The 13,583-nt window shown below is 46.7% G+C and overlaps 1 protein-coding gene across 7 annotated transcripts in view; it reads right to left on the reverse strand.

Annotated features, from left to right (window-relative positions):
* The window catches only part of PRR14L (proline rich 14 like), a 75,905-nt gene that overhangs the window by 40,252 nt on the left and 22,070 nt on the right, over window positions 1-13,583 (reverse strand). For 4 of the 7 annotated variants that reach the window (XM_008272162.5, XM_008272160.5, XM_008272161.5 and 1 more), the window contains one exon: window positions 11,361-11,433. The exons of the other annotated variants lie outside the window; for them this stretch is intronic. In XM_008272162.5, coding sequence (XP_008270384.4) covers window positions 11,361-11,421 — 61 coding nt within the window. In that variant the 5' untranslated portion in view covers window positions 11,422-11,433. The remainder of the gene's footprint in view (window positions 1-11,360; window positions 11,434-13,583) is intronic. 7 annotated transcript variants of the gene reach the window in all.

The following is a 13,583-nucleotide window of genomic DNA, read 5'->3' on the forward strand; positions in this document are numbered from 1 at the left end:
CAATAACCCATGCGAGGTCATCTCATCCGCACCCAGTGAGGATCCCCACATTTGTGGCAGTCCCTGGGCACCCCAGGCTCTCAGGGCAGCCGCTAGACCCCATCTGACCCGCATGTTTGCCTTTAATCTTGAAGTGGACACAGAATTCAGGCCCTGGATTCCAATGCCGTAGAAAGGCTTCCGCTAACCAAGGGCCGAGGATATGCTTGTGTCTTTCCAGAGAATGCAGGAAGCCCATTTGGGTACCAGCCAGAAACATCAAGCCTGCAACTGACAGTCAACCAGAACCAGCTGAACAAGACTGAGAGTCTGCCTTGTTAGCGGATACACCTGCCATATCATCCTACCCTGAGGAACTGCCCATAGCCACACACGTTACTGCTTTATACCCCACTAGCTCTGGTCAGCCACTCAAACGGCCCACATCCTGTGTGCAGTCATGTCATTCCTGATTACCATTGTTCTTCATTCCTACCTCCATCTGAGCAAGTACTCCTGTGGTCTCCCGTTTTGAGGGCTGGTCAATGATGGGTAAGATACCCTGGGAGACAACCTAAGACAGGTACAGCCACATATGGAAAACATATGGAAACGGGGTCAACAATGGTATGGCCAAGATTCATGCCTCCCATTGTTCAAAAATAAATGAAAGAGGGGAAACGTGGTAGAATGAGAAGGCCATGCCAAGATGGCCGCTGGTAATGGAGCCTGCCTGGCAACAGGCTGTGATTGGATGGCTTCGGAAACCACATGACAACAGAGCCTGCCTGGCAACAGACTGTGATTGGTTAGGGCATAGACAGCCCCTTGACCAGATTGGCTGCCTAAGCTGCTGTACCACTGAAATAAACGAGTCTGCAAGCTGCTCGCCTCTAGCCCACTTTTACTGGGCTCCCAGGGTCTGTGTGGTGACTCTGCGCCTCTTGCCCTCTTCACGCTCCTCCTCTCAGAAGGAATCTACAGCAACATTAGACATTCTTCCAAAGACATATAAATAACCAATAAGCACACCATTAGTCATTAGAGAAACACAAATTGAAACCACAATGAGATACTACTTCACAACCATTAGAATGGTTACAATCATTCTAAGAAAAAAAAAAAAGCCAGAAAATAAGTATTTCAGAGGATGTAGAGAAAATAAAGCCCTCCTAAATAGTTAGTGAGAATGCAAAATGGTGTAACCACCTTGGAAAACAGATGACAATTCCTCAAAATGCTCAACATAGAGTTAGCATATAACTCAGCAATTCCATCCAATGGAACTGAAAACTGTTGCTAAAACTTACATAAAAATATGTACATAAATATTTGGATAATAGTATAATAGCCAATAAGTGCAAACAATCCAAAAGTCCATCAATTGCTAAATGGATAAATTGAAATGTTAGTCAGCCACAAAAAGAAAGGAGTACTGATACGTGTTTTATCAGAGATGAAACCTTAAAATCCTTATACCAAGTGAATGAAGCCAGTCACAAAAGACCCCACTCTGTTTAAGGTCCCAGTCACATAAAATGTCCATTATAGACAAAGCTATGGTGGTAAAGTAGATCCGTGGTTCAAATATGAGGAATGAGGAAGCCCTGCCACTGGGATACAGGGTTTTTGGAGGAGTGACAAAAACCAAATTACGGAGATGGTTACACAAGGTGTAAGTATATAAAAAAGCCACTGATTGCATACTTTAAATAGGCGAACCTGATAATATGTAAATTATCTTAATCAAGCTGCTTTTTAAAAAATAATTATAAATAACATCAGAAAACTTTGGTTTTGTTTTGATTTATCCTCCATTGCTACCCAGGAAGATGTGTACTGGGTAACAATACTGTGATGTCTTACAAAAGGAAACTCAATCATGCAGATTCACAAGGGCTGCCCACAGGTAGGAGGATAGCTAAAGACATTCCCACAAACTTTCATCACTGTCCAGATTTATACTGACCACTGAATGGCTAGCTTTTTACACTGAAAATGAGTTAGTAATAAAAAGATGTTCAACTCCTCAACTAGATACACTGCTCATAGATATGTAAGATAGTTATTACTGAACCGATAGGGGGTAACGCCAGTAAGATGGCTTCCCTGAGTTGCCTGGCAGGCTTCCTTCCACAAGGGACCAAAACAACAGGTATTTCCCCAGAGTGTTTCAGGCACAGGGGAAGGGGCTCCTGATGCAGAGCATGGAGATACATGATGATGCCTTTTTTTTTAATTTTTAAAGATTTATTGGCTGACGCCGCGGCTCACTAGGCTAATCCTCCACCTGCAGCGCCAGCACCCCGGGTTCTAGTCCCAGTTGGGGTACCGGTTCAGTCCTGGTTGCTCCTCTTCCAGTCCAGCTCTCTGCTGTGGCCCAGGAAGGCAGTGGAGGATGGCCCAAGTGCTTGGGCCCTGCACCGCATGGGAGACCAGGGGAAGCACCTGGCTCCTGGCTTTGGATCAGCGCAGTGCATCAGCCGTAGCGGCCATTTTGGGGGTGAACCAACAGAAAGAAGACCTTTCTCTCTGTCTCTCTCACACTAACTCTGCCTGTCCAAAAAAAGATTTATTCATTTGAAAGGCAGAGTTACAGAGGGACAGAGGCAGAGAGTGAGTGAACCATTCACTGGTTCACTCCCTAAATGGCTGCAACAGCCAGAGCTGTGCCAACTCGAAGCCAGGAGCCAGGAGTTTCTTCGAGGTCTCACAAGTGGGTGAGTGGACCAAGCACTTGGGCCATCCTCCACTGCTTTCCCAGGCCATAGCAGAGAGTTGGATCAGAAGTGGAGCAGCCGGGACTCAAAAACAAGCAACCATATGGGATGCTGCCTCTGCAGGCGGTGCCCTACCCACTATGCCACAGCATCAGCCCCACGATGGCCTTTTGAAGTAGGGAACTAAGCACACAGCATTTCTTGAGACCTTGCCCACAGGGAAATCTGGTGAGGCAGCTGGGCAGTTGCCTTCAGCAGCTCCACCAACCAAACCCTGCAAACCATCCAGAAGGTCCTATCTACCTGCCCACACTCCCAGTAAGCATCCGGGTGGCCTACTCGGAGTAGCTCAGCAGGAAAAGCCCAGTCAGGTGGCCACTCTCCTGCTGCCCCGGGAAGTAGCCAGGCAGCCCTGCAACATATCTGAACAGCTTGCCTTGAGATGCTTGGTGCACACAGGCCCAGGGAAGCAGACCAAGTAGCCCTGCCCACCCAAACCCCAGGAAGGAACTGGGTGGCCTTGCCAATCCTCTGTGGTCCTAAGCAGCAGCTGAGCAGCCCACCTCCAGAAGCTCTGCCCAGTAAGGACCTGAGAAGTGGCTGGGCAGAACTCTCTGAACAGGCTCACCCTCAAGGCGCTGTGAGCTCACCTGTGCAGCTATCGGACACTGCCCCTGTGCCTCCAGACACTGAGAATCACCTCATCCCACTATCATGCACACGGTGCCTCATGCCCCTGGGACCACCGGGGTGGCCCTGTCCTCACACAACCTGCAGAAACTGATGGGTGCCCACCCAGGTGGCTGAGCGCATTGTTCTCAGAGTTGCTAGCAAACTAGCCTGGCCTAACGGAGCTGCATGCCCCCTGGTTACGCAATCTCAGTATCCCTGCAGCGAAGGCCCCTGAGAGATCCACGTACATTGCTCATACTGATTACGGCTGAAGAAACTTCGTGGACACCAAACTGCAGTGCCCACCTTGAACCAAAGCCAGCATAACATAGCCAGCCAACACCCCAGGTCACACTGCCAGCAGAAAGTCTTCTAATGTGAAAGCCATCCTGTTAGACTGGTGGAGGTAACGGACCCAGCAGATGTACAAGTTACAACATAGGGACGCAAGCAGCATGAAGAAAGCAAGGTAACACGATGCCTCCCATGGAACACAACTCCAGCAACAGATCGCAAAGAACAAGAAATTGATAAATCACATGATAAACAACTCAAAAGAATATTTCAAAGGAAATTTAAATAAATATAAGAAAATATAGACAACCAACAAAGACAATTCATGATATTCAACTTAGGAAATTCAGCAGAGACAGCTTATAAAAAGAAATTAATCAAAAATCATGGAGGCCAGCTTTGGCACACTGATTAAGCCAATGCTTGGGACAAGCGCTGTGGCGTAAAGGGTAAAGCCACTGCCTGCAGTGCTGGCATCCCATATAGGCACCAGTTCAAGTCCTGGATACTCCACTTCCAATCCAGATCTCTGCCATAGCCTGGGAAAGCAGAGGATAGCCCACATCCTTGGGTCCCTGCACCCGTGTGGGAAGACTCAGAGGAAGCTCCAGGCTCCTGGCTTTGGAATGGCACAACTCCAGCCACTGCAGCCATTTGGGGAGTAAACCAGTAGATGGAAGATTCTCTCTAACTCTGCCTTCTGTCTTTCAAATAAATAGATCTTTCCCCCAAAAGTTTTTTTTTTTTTTTTTTTTTTTTAAATTTTAGTCATTTCGAAAGACCTATCTTCAAGATCAGAAATTCTTTGTTCTGCCTGATCAACTCTCCTGTTAAGGTTCTCCACTGTAATTTTTTTTTTATTTCATTGACTTTTTTTGTTCCAAAATTCCTCCCTCCCTGTTCTTTCTCTCAGAGACACAGAAGCCACTTATTCATTGGTTCACTCCCTCAAATGATTACAATAGCTGGGCTGGCCAGGGTCAAAACCAGAAGCCAGGAGCAGAAATGCTACAGGCCAGGGGAGCATGGAGACATAACCTAAGCTGTGAGAGAAAATCTGCCCCAGTCCTTAGTCGTAAGAAGTGAAGAACAATGAGATCCACAGCAATACAGGTACGCCTTAAGTCCACTGTGCCAAATGGCAGAGGCAGACTCAGAGGCTCCTCCTGTTTGAATACAGTCACGTGACATTCTGGAAAAGACAACATTACAGGGAGAGGAGACAACAGACGCGAGGGTGTGAAGGGCGGGGGCTGGCCAGAGAGACGCTGCTGAGGTCATGGAAGTGTCTGTCTTCACTGAGGTGGCAGTTACACAACGGTGTGTGTTGTCAAGACTCACACAACTGGATACACACGTAAAAGGGTGAACTTCCTTATATGCAAATCACACTGTAATAAAAACAGAACATTTAATTCCCTCTACATCCGAACTTTTTTTCTGTTACCCATTAAATGGATACGATGTTAGCTGATTTTTCAACTTTTTCCCACCAAAATGTAAATTAAAAAGAGGATAATGACATAAACAGGGAATACAACTTCTACAAAAAACAAGAAAAATTCATTTCAAATTATATTAAAAAAATTATTGGGGCCAGCGATGTACCGTAGCAGGTAAAAGCTGCCACCTGCAGTGCTGGCATCCCATATGGGCGCCGGTTTGAGATCCGGCTGCTCCACTTCTGATCCAGCTCTCTGCTATGGCCTGGGAAAGCAGTAGAAGATGGCCCAAGTCAGGTGCCAATGCTGTGGCGCAGTGGGTTAAAGCCCTGGCTTGAAGCACCAGCATCCCATATGGGTGCCAGTTCTAGTCCCGGCTGCTCCTCTTCAGATCCAGCTCTCTGCTGTGGCCTGGGAAAGCAGGAGAAGATGATCCAAGTCCTTAGTCCCTGCACCCGCGTGGGAGACCTGGCTCCTGGTTTCAGATCAGCAAGGCTCCGGCTGTTGCCACCATTTGAGTGAACCAGTGGATGGAAGACACCCACCCCACCACACACCTCTGCCTCTCTATAAATCTGCCTTTCAAATAAATAAATAAATCTTAAAAAACCAAAAAGTGAAGCTGGAACTCAAACCCAGGGATGCATTTTAGCCACTATAACACTGCCTTCAGTTTTCTTCTCATTTAAACTATCTAGTGCCAAATTTTATATAAAGCGATGTTCCCTCCTATAATGCTTTCAGCTCTTTCTCAAAATTATTTTTTAAAGACAATATGGGATCTTTATTTATTTTGAAAAACAGTGAGATGGAGCCAGAGAAAGAGCTATCTTCCAACTGATGCTTCACTCCTCAACTGCCTACAACAGCCTGGGCTGGAGCAGGCAGAAGCCAGGAGCCTAGAACTCATTCTGGCTCTCCTACCTGGGCGGCAAGGCCCATCCAGGCTGTGCGTTAACAGGATGCTGGATGGGAAGCAGGTTAGGCCTCAATCCCAGGGACTTTTATATGGGGTGCGAGAAGCCTAAGCAGCCTCAACCTCTTTGCCAACAGTGCTGGGCCCCACCCCCACCACAGCCCCCGCCCCTTGCAAATATATTTTTTCAAGGCTTTTCCAGTTTCTGGGAACCCTTTGTGGAAATCACAATTGTGGGAATTAAGTTCCATAACAGTTAGTGGGGACTAACACCTTCCCACGTTTCTCACACATAACCTTTCCAAACAAGTCCAGTTACAGGAACTCTAAAAACAAACAAACAAACGCGAAAACTTCAGTTTTAGAAAACATGAAACAGAGAATTATGCTGATACCCGCATGACAACTGAGAACAGCAGCAAGGCAAAGGAACCAGTCAGCGACTTCTGAAATGGCCCCTCAACCCCTCCCATCCCTGGGCCTGCCCCACAGCAGTCATGAAATAAAGAATGATATGCAAAACAGCATCCTGCTAATTAAAGGCTCCTTAGGCTAACACAAACATCCTTTTTGAAGTGTTCAGCCTGTTCTCATTTCACCTAATTAAGCTGCAGTAGACATGTGACTGTAAAGAAACTCTGGAATACCATGGTAACTTGGTAGCATTTATAGAGAAAAGGAAAATCACACTCTGAGGGGAGGGTGTAACAGCCTTGCTTTACTCATTAAACAGCTCTGTGCAAGGAATTCAAATTCATTCCTCAGTAAACATAAATTATTACACAACACTGAAATCTCCCTACAACCATGAAAGCAGCTGGCACCGTGCTGAACAGTGCAAATGTAACAAAACAAAGGTAGCAAAGATGTATGAGATTCTCATCAGGAAATCTTTAATGTGCTCTGAGTTAGGTGATATAATCTGGAACATAGTGCAGATTTTGTCAGCTGGGGCCTATGGAGACACAGTACAGTTAGATTTCCAAAAATCATCGTTTAGATGATTCTGTAGCAAACGATGAGGCAGAAGATGCTTGACCTTGCTTTGGCAAACTGAGCTGAAATGATGGCTATACCAGAGAAGGGGATGTGTGTTTATTTAAATTAAGTCCATGCTATGACCTGGGGCAGGGCAGCAGGAACACTGGAGCCAGTGCTGTGGCAGAGCAGGCAAAGTTGCCGCCTGCAGTGCCGGAATCCCATGACTGGTCTGCTTCCAATCCAGCTCTCTGCTGTGGCCTGGGAAAGCAGTAGAAGATGGCCAATTCCTTGGGTCCCCACACCGGTGTGTGAGATCTGGAAGAAGCTCCTGGCTCCAGACTTCAGATCGGCCCAGCTCTGGCCATTACAGCCATTTGGGGAGTGAACCAGTGGATGTTAGACTTCTCTTTCTCTCTCTGCCTCTCTGTAACTCTGCCTTTCAAATAAATAAATAAATCTTAAAAAAAAAAAAAAAATACTACAGGAATACCTTGCAAGGTTCCTGGAGGAGTGAGTGGACATAACGTAGTCAGGCACTAGGTCGCTACTGCTAAAAACTAGTAGAACTGCCGATTATAAGCTCCAAAGTATTTTGAGAGGCAAAAATAAAACAACTTATCTGACCTATTTATATTATTAACAAAAAAAAAAATGGTGTTAGGAAGAAAACTGTTCCATTTTAGTTTATCTAAGATACTTTTTCGAAGAGCTCATCTTGTTTATGTCCAACTTGGATCAGGTTTTTTAGGTGGAGAGCAAGCAGATCAGAGAAGGCAGATTCCTAAGCAGAAAACTACTCTGCTTCTGTCTGCAAAGCCAGTTCAGTGGTTAATCCAAATGTAGTTCAATACACAATCAGCAAACTTTGTAGTAAGATGTGGGTGAAAATATGCTAAAGAATGAATATACTAGGGTGGGTGTTATGGTACAGCAGGTTAAGTTGCAGCTTGGGATGCCAGCATCTCACATCAGAGCGCCAGTTCAAGTCTTGAGTGCTCCACATCTGATCCAATGCCCTGATAATGTGCCTGAGAGGCAGCAAAGAAGGGCTCAGATGCTTGGGCCCCTGCTACCCATGTCGGAGACCCCGCTGGAGTTCTGGAATACTGGTTTCAGCCTGACCCAGTCCTGGCTGTTGTGGACATTCAATTTAGGGAGTAAACCAGAGGACGAATAATCTGTCTGTTGCTTTTTCCAAATTGATGAAAATAAGTAAATAAACTTTCTGGGAAAAAAAGAATGAATATAATACTACCGGAAACTCACTGAAATGATCCTGGGGGTGAGGGCCACTGAACTGCATCTCAGGAGCCCGCGTCGTGGTGCCGCCGGCTAAGCTGCTGCTTGCAATGCTGGCATCCCATGTCACAGTGCTGGTTCAAGCTCTGGCTACTCTGCTTCCCACCTAGATCCCTGGTACTATGCCTGGGAAAGTGGCAGAAGATGGCCCAAGTAGTTGGGCCCCTGCCACTCAGGTAGGAGACTCAGATGGGTTCCAGGCTCCTAACTTTAGCATAGTTCAGCCTAGCCATTGTGGCCATCTGAGGAGTGAACCAGCAGATGGATCACCTCTTTCTGTCTCTCCCTGTCACTCTGCAAAACAAAACAAAACCCCTACACAACAACAAAAAAAACCTGCATCCACAGTAAGAGGTCTTAAGAACAGGGCGAGACATGAACAAAATGACATTTCTCATTTTCAGAGAAATTTTCATGTCTAATCCATGCTGAACAGTCACCTCTGAGACTGAGAGAGAAACTGCAGCAGAAGGAAGCAGGGTGATAAACTGCGACAAACATCCTTCTTAAGAACCATGCATGCTTCCTCTTCTGTCCAGGCTGCCAAGAAGCTCAGAGTCAAATCGGAAGTTACAGTGAAGTAACAAAGTGTTCATTTAATGTAATGTATTTACTTTACCTTCCTTTTTTGTTGAGGTTCTGATTATTCTACATATATTAACCTTAACTGTGTAACACCAGCATAGGGTCCTCTGTCCAGTTGCCTAGCATTATTTTTAGCCTTAGGAATGCAGAGAATCTTGGCTCAACCACTCTCATTTGGGCCTCCGCTTCCTCCTCAATCAAGTTAAACACAGTATAAATCTCTGGACCTCAAGGAGCAATACAAGGAAATGGAAATGGACCTGCCTTGAAAACTCTCAAGGTGACCTAGAGCGAACACTTTCTGTTATCTGTGCCCTGGAGAACAAGACACATTGCCATATGTGCTATGCTACGGTGGTGGGATTCCTCCACCAGTCAATCCTTCCAAAAAGGCAAATATATACTTAATTATACAAAATCAAATAAAGATTTCACATCAACAATAAGAGCTCAACACACTGCCAATGGTAGGAACTCTTTGTAGAAAAAATAAGTAAAAGGCAAACAAACTACTGTCAAAACTAAGGCACCGCAGAGCCTGCCGGCACTTTAGTATATGCAGGCCAGCCCTTGGCGCCCTGCGGACCACCTGCTCTGCCTCTCCGGCCTGCACCGAGGCCGCCAAGCACAGGCTCCCTGGTTCTGGAGGGGGCCAGACACTGACTGAGCTCTGGTCCCCTGCTCCTTCCTAGGCTTGCTTAAAACTCCACCCAGCTTCCCTTCCTCAGATTGCCTGCTCAAGAGCCAAGGTGTCGGCCGGCACTGCGGCTCACTAGGCTAATCCTCTGTCTTGCGGCGCCGGCACACCGGGTTCTAGTCCCGGTTGGGGCGCCAGATTCTTTCCTGGTTGCCCCTCTTCCAGGCCAGCTCTCTGCTGTGGCCAGGGAGTGCAGTGGAGGATGGCCCAAGTACTTGGGCCCTGCACCCCATGTGAGACCAGGATAAGTACCTGGCTCCTGCCATCGGATCAGCGCAGTGCGCCGGCCACGGCGGCCATTGAAGGGTGAACCAACGGCAAAGGAAGACCTTTTTCTCTGTCTCTCTCTCTCACTGTCCACTCTGCCTGTCAAAAAAAAAAAAAAAAAAAAAAGAGCCAAGGTGTCCAGCACTTCTGTTGGAAGGGCGGAGAGCCTGTGATTGAACGTAGGACAAATGGTGCCCTTGGGGCCGTGAGGGGAGTCCTCTGCCCAGGCCCGTGCTGGCGTGGCTGGCTAGACATGTCTGCCGACGGGCACAAGCACAGGGACCAGGTGTGGTGACAGCGCCTACTGTGCACAGCCCGGCTCGGGGTAGAGTCCACCAGGAGAAGGCGCCATGGCCAGCCAGCGGTGCTGGGGTGGCTGAGGGTACAGCTTGAGGGCATATGAGTGTCTGCTGTGGTTTGTGTGTGTTTCTAACACTGAAGTGGATGATGAGCATTAGAGTGACTTTCAGTCAGGCCTGTGCGTGTCTCTGTCCGTGGAACCTGCTGAGGACCTTCGTTTCCAAACTCGGAAACGTGTGAAGGTTCTGACGTCCAATTCTCTAAGCAATCACGGTTGTCGCTGACGGTGGTGAAACACCGGGGGGGACGGGAAGGCATGGGGAGTTGGTCCTGATCAAGTGCTGTGCATTGCTTTTCCTGTTCTGTGTTTCGGTTTGTTTTGTTTTGTTTTGTTATTTTAAAATGCTGACATCCTGGAGGACGACAGTGATCGGCTCTTACAGAGCGGCCATAGCTTTCTGTCAGAACACTTGCTTCCATGTTTCCAAGATAAAGACGGTTGATTACAAAACAAACAAAAAATACAAAAAAAAAAAAAAAAAAAAAAACCAAATTAAAAATAAATTAAAAAAAAACACATTAAAAAAATTAAAAAATAAAAAAATACTAAAATAAAAAACATAAAACTTAAAAAAAAAACAAAAAATATATATATAAAAAAACAAAATAAATAAGAAACAAAAAAAATACAAAACAAACAAACAAAAAACTAAGGCACCAGGGACGGGCGTTTTGCCTAATGGTTTAGATGCTGGTTAAGACGCTCACATCCTGCATCATACTGAAGTACCTGGCTTTGATACCCAGCCTCAGTGAATGACTTCAGCTTCCTACTAATGCAGATCCTGGGAGGCAGTGGAGATGGTTGCCACTCATGTGGGAGATGGACTGAGTTCCACCTCTTGGCTTTGGCCTGGCCCTGTCCTGACTGATGTGGACATTTACGGAATGAACCAGTGGATGGGATCTCTCTTCATAAGTAGTAATAGTAATAGTAGTAGTAATAGTAAGAATGTAGTAGTAAGGCACCGCTTGAAAACAGCAAATGGTTCCAAGTACATCCATGGCCAATATCAAGCAATTTCCAGAGTTAAGCCTGCTTGGCAAGGCACAGTCCTATAACCCTTATATTCTCGAGGCAAAGTCAATACTGAACTATAACAATGTGTGTAAGTGGAAAAGAGAAAAGATTGAAGAGAAATGGATACCTTTACTCCTTAGAAAATCTCCAGGGAGGTCTGTGCATGAAAGTTCTTTGCTGGACTGCATCAGGAGATCCTCCTACAGTAAAAAAAATCCAGGGGTTACGGAGGATTCGGAGATACCTGTTTGTAAATATCAATTGTTCTTTGACAGTCTTCTCTGTGACCCCAGGAAGCATGTTAGCAGTCATAGGGATTGGGATCTAAAGGGAAACTCAAGTTTAAGTATAATAAAAACTACTACTTCTCTAGAATCTGAGCTTGAAAAGCCAATTAAAAAAAAAAAAAGATTTACTTACTTATTGATTTCAAAGACAGTGTTAGAGAGAGAGGGAGAGACAAAGAGATCTTTCATCCACTGGTTCACTTCCCGAACAGCCACAATGGCTGAGGCTAGGCCAGGCTGAAGTCAGGAGCCCAGAACCTCATATGGGTCTTCCCCATGGGTGGCAGGGGCTCAAGAAGTTAGGACACCATCTGCTACTTTCCCAGGCACATTAGCAGGGAGGTAGATCAGAAGTGGAGCAGCTGGGACTTGAACCAGCACCCAAATAGGATCCTGGCACTGCAGATGGTAGCTTAACTGTCGCTCCCCCTCTTCGTGGAGGAACGACACTAAGCCCTGCCTAGGCTTCATATCCGAGTCACGGCACCATTATGTCGCTCCCCGTCTTCGTGGAGGAACGACACTAAGCCCTGCCTAGGCTTCATATCCGAGTCACGGCACCATTATGTCGCTCCCCCTCTTCGTGGAGGAACGACACAGGACCCTGCGCTGTTCTTTCGTCTGCTCGGCCCTCCCTGGGTTTGCTGCTGGTTCTTCCCGGGTTGGCTACTGTCCCTTCCACCTCCGTGGAAGGGCAGTTCCCCCTGGCCACATTCCCCACTTCTGCAGGGGAGCGGCACACCGCCGGCCGGCTCTCTCGGGGGCTGCACAGGTGTTCCCCTTAGATGTTCCCCTTAGATGTTCCTGGTACATGCCGTCTCTCTCCTCCTTTATAGTCCTCCTCCGCCAATCCTAACTCGGCTGCCCACACGTCGAGTACACTGCTCTCCAATCAGGAGCAAGTCCTACAGTTTATTGGTTGAACTGGAGGCAGCTGTGTAAAAGCTGTTTTCTTCTCTCCCAGCGCCATATTGTGGGAGAGCAGATGCATAGAATAAGTCTTAATTCCAGTAACTTAGTCCAGTCCGAGCTGCTCCCCACACTTAACAGTTGAGCCACAGCGCTAGCCCTAAAAACCAAGTTTTTCAAGATCTGGACAATAATAGATTCAAAAATGTCACCTTGTAGAGAAAAAAAAAAAAAAACAACCTGTAAATGCCTTCTGAATGAAGAAACAAATTCTTGCAATGTAATTTTCATTTGGAAGGAAAATATCAGGAGATGGGAAATATGAATATCTTAAGTCCCCTTAACCATTCTGGATATTATAAATTCATTCCTTCCCCATCTCCCTTCACGGGAAGAGAAGGGAGAAAACCATCAATGGCAACTGGCTTCCTGCTGCTAAGGGACTCAGAACCACAGGACTATGCACTGTGGCGACTACCCCAGAGCCCCAGTGGGGTAGGGTCCCACAGGTCAAGCATCTCTTATCAAAAGTGCTTGAGACCAGAAGCGTTTTGGGTTGCAGATATTTTTGTTTTTTTAAGTATCTGTGTAATCAATGAGATATGTTTGGGGCTGAAGTCTAAACATGACATACATTAATGTTTCACATACACTTTATATATTCTATAGCTTCATGGTACTTTTATACAATGTTTCTAGAATTGCCTTTTTTTTTTTTTTACAGGCAGAGTTAGAGAGAGAGAGAGAGAGAGAAAGGTCTTCCTTCCGTTGGTTCACTCCCCAAATGGCCGCTAAGGCTGGTGCTGTGCAGATCCGAAGCCAGGAGCCAGATGCTTCTTCCTGGTCTCCTATGCGGGTGCAGGGCCCAAGGACCTGGGCCACCCTCCACTGCCTTCCTGGGCCACAGCAGAGAGCTGGACTGGAAGAGGAGCAACTGGGACTAGTACCCGGCGCCCCAACCGGTACTAGAACCTGCGGTGCCGGCGCCGCAGACAGAGGATTAGTCAAGTGAGCCATAGCGCTGGCCTAGAATTGCCTTTTAAGACTTATTTATTTGAAAGGCAGAGTTAGAGAGACAGGAGGAGCCAGAAATCAATCTTCCACCTGTTGGTTCACTCTCCAAATGGCTGCAATGGCCGGGCCTGAGCCAAGCT

This window comes from Oryctolagus cuniculus, chromosome 21 (genome assembly GCF_051225735.1).
Source record: "Oryctolagus cuniculus isolate XC-2025 breed Fujian yellow rabbit chromosome 21, ASM5122573v1, whole genome shotgun sequence".
NCBI classification, from domain to species: domain Eukaryota; kingdom Metazoa; phylum Chordata; class Mammalia; order Lagomorpha; family Leporidae; genus Oryctolagus; species Oryctolagus cuniculus.